Source organism: Leguminivora glycinivorella, chromosome 2 (genome assembly GCF_023078275.1).
Source record: "Leguminivora glycinivorella isolate SPB_JAAS2020 chromosome 2, LegGlyc_1.1, whole genome shotgun sequence".
In the NCBI taxonomy this organism is placed as follows: domain Eukaryota; kingdom Metazoa; phylum Arthropoda; class Insecta; order Lepidoptera; family Tortricidae; genus Leguminivora; species Leguminivora glycinivorella.
In genome coordinates this window covers 14,575,203-14,590,719 of record NC_062972.1, presented here as the reverse complement: position 1 = coordinate 14,590,719, position 15,517 = coordinate 14,575,203, and the positions used below count along the sequence as shown (strand labels likewise).

Here is a 15,517-nt window from a genome sequence, read left to right as displayed (position 1 = left end):
CCAAGACTTTGGCAGCAGCTGGGAGTAGTGTAATCTCACGCCAATTATCACATCGCGACAGATCCCCCTTCTTTGGGACTTTCACCAGGAGCCCCTGCTTCCATTCATCGGGTACTTGTCCAGCTTCCCATATACGGGTTATTAGGGGATATAGTAGCGTTGCAGATGTGGCAACATCAGCCTTCAGCATGTCAACATGCACATTATCGATCCCTGGTGACTTCCCGGCTTCAAGGATTTTAGAGCCGTGACTACCTCATCGAATAATGGCGGCATGGTTGAGATGTCCAGTTTCCAGGCGGGTTCACTAAAAGAGCTGCACTCGGGCTCCGGTGACTGGGTTCGGTCCAACAGATGGCTGAAGTGCTCCGTCCAGCGCTGCAGCTGTTCGTTTGCTGTACATAGCAGACTACCATCGCTTCCCTTCAGCGGTTTCCTAGCCGCACGAGCACTACGCCCGCTGAGCGAGCGTGTTATGTCGTACAGCTGTCGCATGTCTTTGCGGTTAGCGGCAGTGTTAGCGCGGTCTGCTAGCTCATCAGCAACTCTCCGGCGATCACGATGAGCAAGTCTTTTTATCGTCGAACGCAGACTGCCATACTCTTCCTTCAAGAGGGTCATCTGAGGCTCCGCAGAGGACAGTAACTGGGACTTGATATTTTGTCTGGCTTCAATAGCCTGCCATAGCTCCTGCGACATCCAGACTTTCCTCCTTGGGTTTGAATAGCCGAGCACTTTTCACCGGCGTTTGTAAAGGCAGTGCGGATCCGGGACCAGGTCTCCTCTATCTGCTCATCCTCAAGTTCCTCCAGAAGCTCGAACTGGTTCCCGAGACATACGCGAAAGTTTTCGCGACACTCAGGGTCCCGAAGTTTCTCTATGTCAAATCTTCTGGACGACTGCTCAGATTTGCGATGGGGAATTGCCAACTTAATTCTTACTTCTGCAAGGACCAGGACTGCAGTTGCATTTAGCACCATATAACCCTGTACTTCATTTAGCGACGGATTAAGATTTCACCGCCCTGTTTCCTCATTTTTGTAGAAGTCCCATGTGGGATATGGGTTCACTTGTGTTGTGGGCAAGCAATCAGATTGTGACTGCACTATCACAATTTCATTAATTTAATTTTCTTTAATTGCTAAAAGTGACAATGGAACAAGACCAGTTTCATTGCACTCTGCCTACTCGATTTGGGAATACAGGTGTGACTTTATGTTTCTTTCCCCCATAAAATATCCTATTTAATACATAACATTTTTCTCACATGTAAAATTACAATTTCATCTAATAATAACTCTCCTGATTACTCTAATAAGTAATTTGCAAAGTTGAATAATATTTTTACTAATCTTGTAATAAAATATATTGGGTAGCAATTAATAACAATACGCAAATTAATTGGCTTGGTCTTTTATATATCTGCAAATAAATCAATTTTTTTTTTATTGGCGCTAAATCTGTACTACAACTTCATTTACATTCTTATCTATAAAGGGGTGTGTAACCTGAATGTAAACATTGTTTAACAAATCTCTAGTGAAACTGGCTTTATAAGAACATTAATTTATTATATGTCAAAAATAAACCAGACACATTTAAGTAAGTTTAAAAGTATTCCGATTTTTATATATGTTTAAACCCATCAAACAACCTAACTGCAAAATGCTATAGTGGCCACTATTTGATAAAAACTCTGAAGACTTTCTTTCCTGTAACATATCTAATCAGACACGGAGTAAAACACTTCAATAAGTATCTCGAAGTAGCCCCGAAGTATGCCCCAATAAGTTAAAGCTAAATCTTCTAAGAAAATTAAGTGCATGTAAAATTAAATTTTACTATACAAACCATGTTTCCTTATTTAGTAGAGCAAGTAAAAGTACTAAGTTACTAAATTAAAAAAACAACTCAGACTAAAAATATTATAATTTTGGTCTGTGACAGTTTTATTCATAAATTCGATATATACAACTGTCACGTTATGTAAACTCCAAATTAGAATGTACTTACAACAATGATCTTGGGAGCGTCGAAAACATTGCGAAATTACTGCTTCATCTACAATTTTGAAAGCCTAATAAAATTTAGCGATGTCTTCCCGTCTATTAAGCACTATTTCTTTAGAATAATTGAAACGCCCTCCATACGTTTAATGGCAGTGATGACTGATTGACAGATAGCAGGATAGCACTGGCATAAATGGCCTTCGAATAGTCTAATGTCTATGAAATTCATAGACAAATCTTAAAGTTATAACAGATGAGCACTCGGGTTTTAGTACGGTCCGAAGTCTTGTCCGAACGATGGGATGGTAGCATTTGCGATAAGGGCCAATTAGATCCATGTGTTGATAACCAAAAAACACTTTATTTTTAAGATGTATGAGCCAAATAGGTCATTTTTTTAATACAAAACCATTGAAAAAAACAATTTCGAAAATGCCTGATCTCATAAGATAAAATTAAATTTCTGAAAAAATGTTCTCGTTTGAACTACTCTTTGCCTTGGCGACATAGTCGTACACACAGAATTTAAAAATTATAATCTTAAAAAAAAACATGCAATCTGACAGTTCAGATTGTCAGTGTCTTGTCAGTGTCAGTTTGAACTGTCACAAGTTTTTTTTAAGAGAGGTCATTGTTTGGGCACACTACGCGGACGTCCGTCGTGAATCGACCGCGGACGGGAATCTGGACAATGGAAATACACATAAAGCTAGGAACATACTACGCGGACGTCCGTCGTAAAACGACCGCGACCGCGACCTATCAGTGTGCACGGAACAAAACATCCAGAGAGCCAGATTTCGATCGGACGTCCGTGCGCTCAAGGCCACGTCCGCGTCCGTCGACCGATAGTTTGCACGGTTATGTATATTTCATTGTCCAGATTCCCGTCCGCGGTCGATTCACGACGGACGTCCGCGTAGTGTGTTCCTAGCTTAACCGTGCAAACTATCGGTCGACGGACGTGGACGTGGCCTTGAGCGCATGGACGTCCGATCGAAATCTGGCTCGCTGGATGTTTTGTTCCGTGCACACTGATCGGGTCGCGGTCGCGGTCGTTTTACGACGGACGTCCGCGTAGTATGTTCCTAGCTTTACAGTTAAACCAGAATGAAGCTTTAAGCTAGGAACACACTACGCGGACGTCCGTCGTGAATCGACCGCGGACGGGAATCTGGACAATGGAAATACATATGACCGTGCAAACTATCGGTCGACGGACGTGGACGTGGCCTTGAGCGCGTGGACGTCCGATCGAAATCTGGCTCGCTGGATGTTTTGTTCCGTGCACACTGATCGGTCGCGGTCGCGGTCGATTCACGACGGACGTCCGCGTAGTGTGTTCCTAGCTTTATTTTTGCTGTACATTATTGGCTCCGTACTCCGTTTGACATTGACAAGACAATCGTCAAAACAAGACAAGACGGAAAATACTGTCATATGATGAAATCCGGAAAAAAACATAGTCTTTATTTTATATTATCTTAATATTCATTATCCTTTTATCTACTGTTGTGGCCAATTTCAAGAAAAAATGATTAGGGAAGATGACCCCCAATTCCGAATTACACCCTTTCAGCAAATGGCATCAGCATGTTCCGGTGCACTTGTAACCTCATTATTCAGTAAGAATAGTTCCTGAATATGTATTTTAGAATTACTTTCATATTTTACGTTGGATAAATTAGTGAACCCTTGTTTTCAGTGACTCCCTTGGACGTGGTTAAGATACGTTTGCAAGCGCAACAGAAGGCTTTATTATCTAATAAATGTTACCTATACTGCAATGGGTTAATGGAACATCTTTGCCCTTGTGGTGAAACGGGTTGGATACCACGGCGAGTACACTTCCACGGAACTATGGTACCTAAACTATTTAATTTTATTATTCTATTTATGAGAATTAATCAAAATTAATATTTTAGCTATTTATATATTATCATTGTTCTATGCAAGAATGAGGTCCATTGTTTTTTTTTTTAATGTTACAGGATGCATTCTACAAAATTGCTAAATTGGAAGGAGTCCCTGCATTATGGTCTGGTTTGAGCCCAACTCTCATTCTGGCCCTTCCCTGCACTGTGATATATTTTGTCACATATGAACAACTTAGATACAAAACAAAAACATTATATAATAACTTTACAAAGACAAGTAAGTTATAACTTTATTAGACCATTTGGGACCAATCATATTGTTAGAGTAAAAACACCAGGTCACCACTTAAACATACAGTTTATTGAACGGAATCCTGAAATACAAGAGTAAACCACAAGATCAATGACAATCGATACATGAGACACTACGAGTCAGTCTGACACCATTTTGGAAGCGATGCATAGGGATGGGGATGTCGACTAGTGATGTCCTTACATTATGTAGGTATAATTAGTTGCATGATACTAAGGCACTGTATGGCCTGACGTGACGTCAACGCAGCGTCTTTTTCCATACAGTTGGTTCAACGCTACGCTCGCGAGATGCTAGATGTAAGGGCCCCTTACATCTAGCGTCTCATGAGCAGCTATAAATCAATTGTGTAGAACACATAAGTCTTCTTGTTTCTTAATTTAGTAATACTGAAATCTCTGTTTGTGACTGTATACAGGCATTATCAGTTATTACAAGTGCTTGCCTGCTTTACAAATAATATAAAAATGCTGCGCTTTCTAATCAATTATGAAATTCAAATTTTAAATTTATAATAATATGCTGCTTAAAATGGCACATTGTGACATTGACTTCAATTTCATCCTAATCGAATTTTTATTTCCTGTAAGACCATTGTATTGTGATTTGATAGCTTTGATTTACACTATTGAACTCATTGTACAATTTCAAGGCTGAGTATTTAGTATTGCTGGAGGAAAAAAAATGTATGATCATCTTGGCATTGTTTACACATTATTTTATCTATGATGATGATCCCAGGAGCCACTAAAGACTGCATGATCATCATCAAAACTTTTATGTGGACTGTGTCTTGTGCTGTCCGGAATGGAATGAAATGGTCATTCTATTTTATAACGAAGAAGATACCTGTTTTTTAGTTATTTTGTCACAGATAACTCATCATTATGTGAACAATTTAAATGTATTTATTGTTAACATTTTTTCAATCTAAAACTGAATAAGACTGAGTTTTGGAAAGAGCAAAAACTATACTATACTCATAGACTACACTCAAGCGCGGATCCAGGGGGGGGTCACGTGGTCTATTTGTATGGCCAACCTAGATCCGCGCATGACTACACAATAGTTTAATATGCATGTTAACATATTTCAGCTGATCAACCAATGTGGATACCATTAATGTCAGGCGCAACAGCAAGGACCGTAGCTGTGACCATTGTCAGTCCACTGGAACTGATAAGAACAAAGATGCAGTCAAAAAAACTCACTTACTCGGGTAACTAAGCTTTCATCTATCTATCTATCTATCTATTAAGCCCCTTTTTTCTGAATTAGAGAATGTCTCTTAGTTCAGTGTGCCGCTTGGCAAAGGCCTCCTCTAGCTCTTTCCATTGACATCTATCCTGGGCCACTCTTCTCCACTTCGAGCCCAATGTAAGCTTCAGTTCGTCCTCCCATCTCATTCGGGGTTTTTTCTGGCCCCTAGTACAACCTCTAGGGTACCAATTTGTTATGATTTGACTCCATTTCTCGTGCTTGTCACGGAGCATATGGCCGGTCCATCTCCACTTCTGCTGGTCAATTTTCAATAGTATGTCGGTTACTTTTGTTTTTTCCCTAAGGTCTTCGTTTCGAACTTTGTCCAATCTGCATATCCCCATCATACTTCGTTCCATAGACCTCTGGCAGAACATGAGCCTGTCCCGGTGCTCCTTGGTGAGTGCCCATGTCTCGCATCCATATGTAATGCAGGGTAAGATGCATGTGTTAAATACTTTTCTTTTAACTGTCATACTCAGGTTTTTAGACTTCATGACTTCCTTCATAGACCAGTATTTTTTCCATCCATTTGTTACTCTTGTACTTATTTCTTTGCTTGTGAGGTCTTCCGGAGATATTATTTGGCCCAGGTATGTATACTCTTCTACATAGTCTAAGGAGGTCATATCTACAATTATTTTAATTTTAGATGAATTGGTCATTACTTTCGTTTTTGTGGTATTCATCGTCAGGCCTACTTTTCTGCTTTCATCGCATAGGATCTGGATCATAGCTTGCAGTTTTTGTGGATCTTCTTCAAATAAAACAATATCGTCCGCAAATCTAAGGTGGTTTAGTTTCTTGCCGTCTATGTTGAGGCCCATATGTTCCCAGTCTAGTTTGCGGAAAGTGTGTTCGAGGACGGCAGAGAATAGCTTGGGGGACATTGGGTCTCCTTGTCTCACACCTCTTCTGACTCTGAATTCTGGACCAGTTTTTTCTAGTTGTACTCTTGCTTTGCTGTTTGTGTATATTGTTTTAACAATATTAATGTAGATCCCTGGAATACCCTGACTTGACAGACTCTCCCACATGGCCTCATGACTTATACTGTCGAACGCCTTGTTGTAGTCAATGAATGCCAAATATAGTTTTTTCTTGTACTCATTATATTTCTCCACCACCTGTTTTACTGTATGGATGTGGTCTAGTGTTGAAAATTGTTTCCTGAAACCAGCTTGTTCGATTGGTTGGTTTTCGTCCAGTTTTTTACTTATTCGACCTAATATGACTTTCGAGAAAATTTTATATAGGTTGGACATCAAGCTTATCGGCCTGTAGTTGCCTATGTCTTCCTTTGAGCCTTTCTTATGAAGTAGAATGATGTGCGATGTTTCCCACTGTGTGGGTATCCACTGGTTGGTCAATATTCTATTGAATAATTTTGTGAGTATAGGAGCTAGTTCTGTAGCCATCCCTTTTAGAAGCTCGTTGTAGATGTTATCGGGTCCTGCTGCCTTTTCTAACTTTTGAGTCTGTATAGCCTTGACTACTTCGCATTGTAGAATTTCTGGTTCCAATTCAATTTTAGTATCTTGAGGTTGTATAGAACCGCCTTGGTTTTCTATTTGGCATGTAGGGAAGTCCTTGTAAAGTTGTTCATAGAATTGCGTCGCTGCTTGGACTATATCCTCCCTTTTAGTGACAGTATCTTTTCCTCGTTTCACTTTCGGGATCCATTCTTTGTTTATATCTCTTAGCTCTTTCCAGGCTTTGCGCACTCCCCCTGTTCTGATTATGTGTTTCTCTAAAGTCTGTAGTCTTCTAATTTTACGGTCCCTCCTTATGTTTTCTTTTATTTTTTTGCTAGTTTCGGCTATTTGCTTGAGGTTGTTTTTCTTAAGGGGTCCGTCTATTAGATTTTTCCTTTCTTCTATAAGGTGGAGAGTTTTCTCGCTGAGTTGATGTTTTTGTTTGTTAGGGTTGATGGTTTTGGGAATTGTTAGATGTTCTTCCAGTTTCTGGTAACTTTCTTTGATGCTAGTGTTTTCATTAGTAAGTTTGTGGAGGTTTTCCAACAATGATTGCTTTAAGTCGTTGCAGTTAGGGTCAATAGTATCTTGAGATTTAATTTTGTACTTTCTGGGTGCTTTTGGTGGGTTCAATCTGAGTTTACATCTAACTAGTCGATGGTCTGTGTTGAAATTAAGATTTTGTATTACCGAGGTGTCCGTAAATGCTTTTGGGTGGTTGCTTGCAATGTAGTCTATTTCATTTCTATGTTTTCCGTTCGGGGACCTCCAAGTCCACTTAGTGCTCTCCCTTTTTTTGAATAGGCTATTAAGGAGGTATAGGTTGTGTTCCATTAAAAACTCTACTAGTTTCTGTCCATTTGCACTTCTTTTACCGAACCCAAAATTTCCTATTATATGTTCCATGTTGTTTTGTTTTACACCAATTTGTGCATTTAAGTCGCCCATTAATATAATATTGTTTTTTTTAGAAAATTTCATGACCACTTCTGACAATTCCCCGTAGAAGCTTTCGATTGCTAACTGATCAGCCTGTTCCGTTGGAGCGTATGCTTGTATGATTGACCAGGTTTTACTATAACTGGGCAACTTGATGTTAAGAATGGCTATTCTGTCAGAGATTCCAGTTATGTCTATAATTTGGTGTTTCAGGTGTTTTTTAATTAAGAAGCCTACTCCCCTTTGTCCGCCTTTTTCACCTTTGGTAAACATTATGTACTCTTGTCTTTCTTCAATTGCTTCTTGGGGCCTTCTCATTTCGCTGATACCCAGAATGTCCCATTTTATGTTTTCTAGAGCTACTTCTAACTCTAGTAATGCTTCTGGAGTTCGTAGTGTTCTGGTATTTAATGTTGATATATTTATGTTTACATCTTTTTGCTTTGCTAGAGGGTAATGGTCTAATACTCCCGCGGTGACCTGCCGTATTGGGAGATGATTTTGTTGTTGTTTGTTTGTTGTTGTTGTTAGAATAGAATTGTTGTTCTTCCGGGGTCTGTTTTTCTGTGATTGCTATTGTTGATTACTTGTTGATGATAGAGAATTTGAGCGGGATCGGTTTGTGAACTCAAGTGTACTTGTTTTGTTTAGTTTTGAGGGGGCCAGTTGGATTACTTTCTTTTTGTGTGTGTTGTTTTCATCAGATACTGGTGAGATGGTTGGTGATCTTTTCCTTTTCTCATTTGATTTGTCCTGCTTTGATTTGCCCTTTATTATGAGTTTATCATACCGGATTACGGCAATGTTGCCCTTTTCGATTTCCTCTTGTTTTTTAATGTTGAGTTCCTTTCTTTTGTTGATAACCTCCCTTGGAAAGTCTTCAGAGACATACATATTTTTTGGTAATTTATTGCTGTTCTTCAGCACTAGCATTCGTCTCCAAGCTAGGGTTAATTTTATCAGTATTGGTCGTCGCTTATTTTCCATCTTTTTTCCTAGCCTGCGTGCCTCACTTATCTCCCACTTGTCGAAAGTTTCTGTCTCGTCGTCAGTTATCACCAAGTTTAGAGTATCAATGACCAATTTTATTAGTTCGGTATGGTTCCCTTCAGATTCTTGGATTCCGTGGATTATTAAGTTATTTTTCCTGGTTTCCCTGTCTAGGTTGTGAACTTTGTTTTTTAGCACTGTTACTTCTTGTTTTATTTTCGCGTTTTCGTCCAACAGTGGGGCTAATTTTTCCTCTATGGTTGCTGATACACTTGTTTTGATACTTTCTGTAATAGAAGTTGTGTGTTTTTCGAAGTCGTTCCTGAGCACGACCATATTGTCGTTCATTCTCTTTAAAACAGTGTTTACTAATTCTTCGGTTGACATTTTTATTCCTATTTCTACTATTATGGTAGAAAATTTAGCTCCTGGTATCACTGGTTCGAAGCAGGTATCACTATTTTAAGTTAATTTTCTTTTTCCACTGGTAACACCTTGTAACTCTAATGTCATTGATCGGAAGTTGTTTACTGCCGTTATTTTAGGTTATGTGTATGTATAGTTATAGAGATACGCGTCTGAGACACTTTTTTTGCACTGTTTTCGCTCTGAACGGCACTTTTTTCCGCGGATTTCTATTTCGGCACTGACTTTAGTGGATACTTTAAGGATTTTCAACGTTTTATGAATGCGCGAGTTGTTTTTGCACTGTTTTTTCGTAAAAATATCTAGACGAGGCGTAAAGCGGTTATCACTTGACAGATGTCGTACCGGAAGTCGATGTCGTACCGGAAGTTTTCATATAAGTAGTCTAAGAGATAGCCCTGAAAAATATTGATATTTTTAGAGAAACAAAATCCTAATACTACTATGTTACATTTTTCTGTGCACCTGGCATATCTTCGTTAGTAGAAATCAGAGTGGCAACCTAACAAAATGAATGAGGTAGTAAAACTAGTTCAAGATGTGCAAATAATACCTATAGCTCTGACGTTATACGATGTTATGGCTGATTATATATTTAATTCGAATATAATATCGGCAGGCGAGTCAATTGGGGGAAAAGTAGTGCCAAGTGACGTCCAAACCATGACGTATGAAAAAGAAAAAAAGCTCTTTAATTGGCGTAAGTTTATTCCTTGATATTTCGTGTCTACAAAAATACAGGGTTTACGCCGGTTCTTGGAGTTCGATTGCCTAGCGGACAACGCTTCAAAGAACCCAGAGGGGATTGGAAGTTCATATGGCAGTCGCTTTCGTAAAAACTAGTGCCCTGAGCATGGTTGCCATGGTTGGGGTTTGTTAGTGCATACGAGGCGTCCGTTCGGTTAAGGGGTCTATCTTTGTATTGTTTTCGGATATACGTTAGATACATTATGTAACTTACATATACGCATATATGTCTCTGGTATTCGGAATACTACTTAAGTACACCTACACAGAATACTTTGGTTGACTCTAAAAACCTACCAGACTCATGTTTGATTCGTAATGTTTGAATTATGGCACGCCTCCTTTTGTTAGTTTGCTACTCTGACGTCACTGATCTACGCCAATGAACAGCTGCCAGGTATCGTCATTAGGAAGTACTTATAATATAAATTCATCCCACTTCTAGACTAGCTAGAGGGGTTTCGTGTTCAGGGGTGTCATAGAGCCCCTCAATAAACGAACCTAACACCATAGCTGGGCACCGTTAATCAAATAGTTAACTTCGATAATCGCTAATCCGTTAATATAAAAGTTAACTTCGTTAATCGTTAAAGCGATACATTTCAACAAATTTAACGGAAGTTAAAGTTAATCGATAAGCCGTTAATCTTGATAAAAAAAATATTTTACTGTAGTGTGCGTAAGTTTATATGTTACTGTAAAAGCCCGAAGTTCGCCAAAATCTCTTAAAAAATCCCTAACACAATATTAGAATAGAATAGAAATCATTTATTCGTGACAAGTGACAACAGAAATTATTTACACATAACACAAAAAGATAGGTAGGTACATACATATAATATTTGCCACGAAATTGTCCCGACTCAGCATGGTGTTAGCCTGGGAGGGACAACGCTGATCTTCCGTCGGGGCCATTGCGACTATTGCGAGTATAAATATAAGTATATTCACTACTTGATCACTTGCTCTTTCAGAAATCAATGCCGCATTAAGACAGGTTGTGAAATATGAAGGTTTTCGAGGATTATTTAGAGGACTGGGATCTACTCTTCTCAGAGATGTGCCATTTTCGGGTAAAGTATTTAACTATCTTTACTAAAGTAATCACTTTTACCGCTACTTAATTTCGTATATTCTTATTATTTTCATTCCTTTAATTTCAGGTATATATTGGACAACATTTGAGACTACAAAAAGGAAGTTCAGTCAACCTGGTGCAAATCCTGAGAAAAACACATTTTTGTTCAATTTCTTCTGTGGTTCAGTTGCAGGCAGTGTAAGTATTTATAATTTATTTGCTTAATTGGGCCATTCTCAACTTGTGCTACATCTAAACTGCATCTAACAACTTAAATGTATGAAAAGATTGAAAGAGTCTGACCGCAGTCATTGGATTTATTACGATGGAACACTCTGATACATTCCTCCAATTTTGATTAAGTGTATGTCCCGAAATAAAAACAAGCAAGCAAGGTGTTATTATTCATTTTATCGCCTATATAAAAAAAAATCTGTTATCTATTTTCAGCTGGCAGCTTTTATCACATTGCCTTTTGATGTAGTGAAAACACACCAACAAATAGAATTGGGCGAAAAGGAAATTTACTCAGGTACCTAGGACATCTTACTTTCTACTAGCACATTGTGTTGGATTGCCTGTTAGCTGACCCCTCAGGATCTAATCATAGCTGTAGTGATATATGTATTTCAATATGCAATATTAACTAATTTAAGCATATTTGTGATAAGACTAGTACTAGTATTATACCAATATTGTAAACATCAATAAAATACTTACCTATCTAAGTACAATAAAATGATTAAGTATGTTATTTACAGATATCAAACATCGTCAGAGGGCTTCCAATATGCAAGACATCGCTAAAAATATCTACAGAAACCACGGCATTAAAGGACTTTTCACAGGCTTACTACCCCGAATATTTAAAGTAGCGCCAGCATGCGCTATAATGATAGCAACTTTCGAATATGGAAAACAGTTTTTCCAGACATACAATACACAGAAATATAAGGAAAAGATGCAAAGGTAACATCACAAATACCTTACGTATGATTGTTAATTTTATTGTTATCGTTAATGTAGTTGTATATCAAATTTCAGTTATCGATGCGGTCCATAATACGTAGTACGTACCTATTTATTTTTTTATGCCGAAAGAACACGTACGATATTTCAGATGTAGGTACCTACTCTAATATAAACACCACTATTGATATCGTACGGTTTACGATAATAGGCGGAGAGCTAAGCCCAGAAAGGGCGACGACTAACGATTATGCGAGGATCTATATCACTTTCTTATAATTTGCTATACCTGCTGTATAATTTGGGTAACACGTGGTTTATGCAGAATTGAAAAGATTAATTATGTTGTTGTTTCATAACATTTAATTGTCAGACATTTCTAGAACAAGTCTAACGCAATATTGGCGACATGTCGTGTTCGAGTCGTTCTCAAAGAAAATTACATAATAACTACGACCACTGTAAAAAAAAAGTTTAACGTAGAAGTAGAAAACTCAATGTAGGTACCCATACCTACTAAAATTAAATGATATGATACAGGCCATTCTTTATAAAATGAGCCAACTTCACCAACTTGACATATTTCCGGCTGAACAGTTTTACATGCATAATATCCGTTTCTGGCCCTGTACAGATTAACAGCTTAGCTGTCAGGTGTCCAGATTGAATGAGAAACTGACTAGACATGTTTCATTGCTCTTGAAATCGTTGGCATTTTAACGGCTTAGTTATTAGCTTAACTGCTTAAAAAGTATTAGTCTATAAATAATTGTATGCCAGAAAAGCTATCCTCATAGATCAAGCGATCACGCTTAGATTGTCTTAGATGACCTCATGTGATATTAGGAAATAATCTTGTATAATACTTGCATTCGCCCAATATCCACAGTTAACTAGGTGATTCACACGTGTAATATTGGCGGATATTTTTTATCATAGAGTTACCAAAATAGTTTATTTTAATTTTAATGACTTCCGTAACTATTCCAGGAGTGGCATAAAAGTCCAAATATATAAAGATTAAGTGGCTCGAAGTTAGCTTTACAAGGTACCTGTATAGTATTAGTTGGTTAGTTTAGTAGGCTATAATAAATTGCACATAGTAATTAAATACTTGTAATTCATAATTATTATATATTTAATTAGGTACCTACCTATAATGATGTCTAATATATTCACTTACATTTACAAGCAGTAAATTAATTCACTCTTTTCGAAGTACTTGGAAAACAACATATCCATAAAAAAAGGTGTTCTCAACATTGTTATACAATACAGTACAATTGCATTTGATTATTATATATAGATTACAAACTTTAGGTATCACATGCTTATTGTGATCGTACAAGATAGAAATTATTTTTATTAAGCCGGTCTACATAGAGCCAGCATCGTTGCGAGGCGTTCTGCCTTGGCCGAGGCACATTGGCTTTTCGCCGCAGCGACGCTGCTTGCTTTATGAACCTGGCCATTGAAGGGTCCTAATAGGTTGTGTATTTAGTTTTCAAGTAGTTGTGTCATGCTCCATCGGTATGTGTTCCAGCTCTATGTGCATTATGATGACCCTTGACCCTTTTCTTATGATAAAGACCTCTTATTTTAAGAAAGAACAGAAAGTAATCCTGGGAAATAAATAATACCTTAGCCCTTGGACTATAAGACAGTATATTATTGACAAAATATTTTTTTTTATGGAAACATTTAGTAAAACAATTTATATTAATTTTACTTACCTATATTACTATAAAAATTCCAATTAAAAAAGTACTAGACTATATTATTTTGAAAGCTAAAGATAAAAGACATTAATAAAAAAGTTTTTGTTTTCAGACATCAAGAGCTAGTTTTGACATCCAATGCAAGTAGGACTGAGTATTCCTAAATAGAATTTATGCCTTTCTACAAAGGATCAAATATATCAAGTTTGTTATGACAAAGCTATGTGCTGCTTGTATGTTATTATTAGATGAACAATTTATGTCTCCAGTAACAGGAATACTGAATTGAAAGAATTGTCTTCAAAGAGCAATAGGATCTTAGTTCAATTTATGTATATAATGGATCTACATTTTGTAAATAGGTGCAATAAAACTGAATGTTGTAAAATACATGTCTATTATTTTATCTGAAGGTTTGTGTCCTTATTTCAACCTCTGATAGATCAAAATTTGAGAATAAATCTGCACTTTGGTATGTAGTAAATAACTTACAAAACTTATAACATAATAAGAGTATACCAGGCATAATGTTTATTAAACCTGCATCATACCATTATGTGGTATTTATACTTGCAATAAAGAATATTTTTTTTATGTGTAACAGAAACACACAAAAACCATAAAATTGTCTGACTACATGTAGGAATGGCATGATGATGATGAAAATGTGTAAAAGCATAATATCAAAGCTTTGATTTATTATGTAGTTATTGTCAGTATTGTCCTGCCCATAAAAGATAAATATAACAAATACAATTAATTTAAGAGTGGTAAATTAATGAAAGAAAACACGTGATGTAAATTTAAAAATATTTAATAAATGTTAATGCGCTATCACACCTAAAGGCTCAGCTTTAATATTTCCAAGGTCCAATCTGCTATCAATAGATTCGTCTATCTGTCCCACGATTGCGACATTGTCACCTCTGATGATATGCAGTCCCAGCACCACCTGCGCCACTCCAGTAGACGAAGAAAATACTCTTTCATGCGACTCGTCTAATATAATGTTTATTGTTTGGTCAAACCCCTTCAGCGTGCCGATGAAATTACGTCCATCGGATGTAATAACAGACACTGTTTGGTTTACGTAGTTTTCGAGGCCTGATGCCATTTCTAATAATGGACTATACGGGTTTCTTCTTTAGAATGCTTTCGCTTTTCTCTAATTTACAAAAACCAAAATCTGTGGTCTGGTTGGTCTCAGAGGCTGACACTGCTGACAGCTTGTCACAGGGTTGCCAACCGTAAAGCAAAATACCTCGTACGTATGCAGCTAAAATTCTCGTATTTAGACTTTCAAACCTCGTACATATAAAAAATATTATTATAATGCATCGAAAACGTGTTTAAAACAAAATTAAGCATATTATACTATCGGGACCACTGTACAAGAAATGATCTTAAGTGATAGATAAATTAGATAAAAAAAATAACACTTTCTCGCTCTCACTTTCGTGAAAACATTCCAAGGTGCGGTGCGGCGTGGTTGTTGAAGCGATAGCTTCCATAGTCATCGCGTAGTTGAAACAATTTTTTTTTCAAACTGACACTGACAAGACACTGACAGATCTGAATTTATTTCATGACCATGGATACAAGTCCTTCAGTCGAAAATGTCAGTGGCGTCTCGCAATGTTGCCAGATTAAAGTGGCTTTGAAAGGTTCGGTTATATTTGCTTTGATTACTACTCGCAAATACTATGTAAACTCTAC

The 15,517-nt window shown here is 37.4% G+C and overlaps 3 protein-coding genes across 4 annotated transcripts in view; 1 reads left to right on the top strand and 2 right to left on the bottom strand.

Moving 5' to 3' along the window:
• Positions 1-2,172, bottom strand: part of LOC125236950 (NADP-dependent malic enzyme-like) — a 30,019-nt gene extending 27,847 nt beyond the window's left edge. Inside the window, 1 exon segment of the mRNA XM_048143869.1 lies at positions 2,014-2,172. Within this exon segment, the coding sequence (XP_047999826.1) occupies positions 2,014-2,042 (29 nt within the window). The 5' untranslated portion in view covers positions 2,043-2,172.
• A 1,266-nt stretch (positions 2,173-3,438) lies between these two features.
• On the top strand, positions 3,439-14,189 carry LOC125240272 (probable mitochondrial glutathione transporter SLC25A40). 2 transcript variants are annotated; one of them, XM_048148145.1, is made up of 10 exons: positions 3,439-3,634; positions 3,715-3,872; positions 4,001-4,163; positions 5,296-5,418; positions 11,011-11,109; positions 11,200-11,312; positions 11,565-11,646; positions 11,876-12,083; positions 13,074-13,131; positions 13,914-14,189. In XM_048148145.1, exons 1-9 carry the CDS (start codon positions 3,544-3,546, stop codon positions 13,105-13,107), a joined length of 1,071 nt encoding a protein of 356 aa, XP_048004102.1. In that variant the 5' UTR covers positions 3,439-3,543; the 3' UTR covers positions 13,108-13,131; positions 13,914-14,189. The 2 variants fall into 2 exon arrangements, with proteins under 2 accessions (XP_048004102.1, XP_048004094.1); XM_048148137.1 differs by lacking the exon at positions 13,074-13,131.
• A 410-nt stretch (positions 14,190-14,599) lies between these two features.
• LOC125242226 (U6 snRNA-associated Sm-like protein LSm8) lies at positions 14,600-15,017 on the bottom strand. Its single transcript, XM_048150960.1, has one exon. It carries the CDS (start codon positions 14,913-14,915, stop codon positions 14,625-14,627), a length of 291 nt encoding a protein of 96 aa, XP_048006917.1. The 5' UTR covers positions 14,916-15,017; the 3' UTR covers positions 14,600-14,624.
• Between the last annotated feature and the right edge of the window lie 500 nt (positions 15,018-15,517).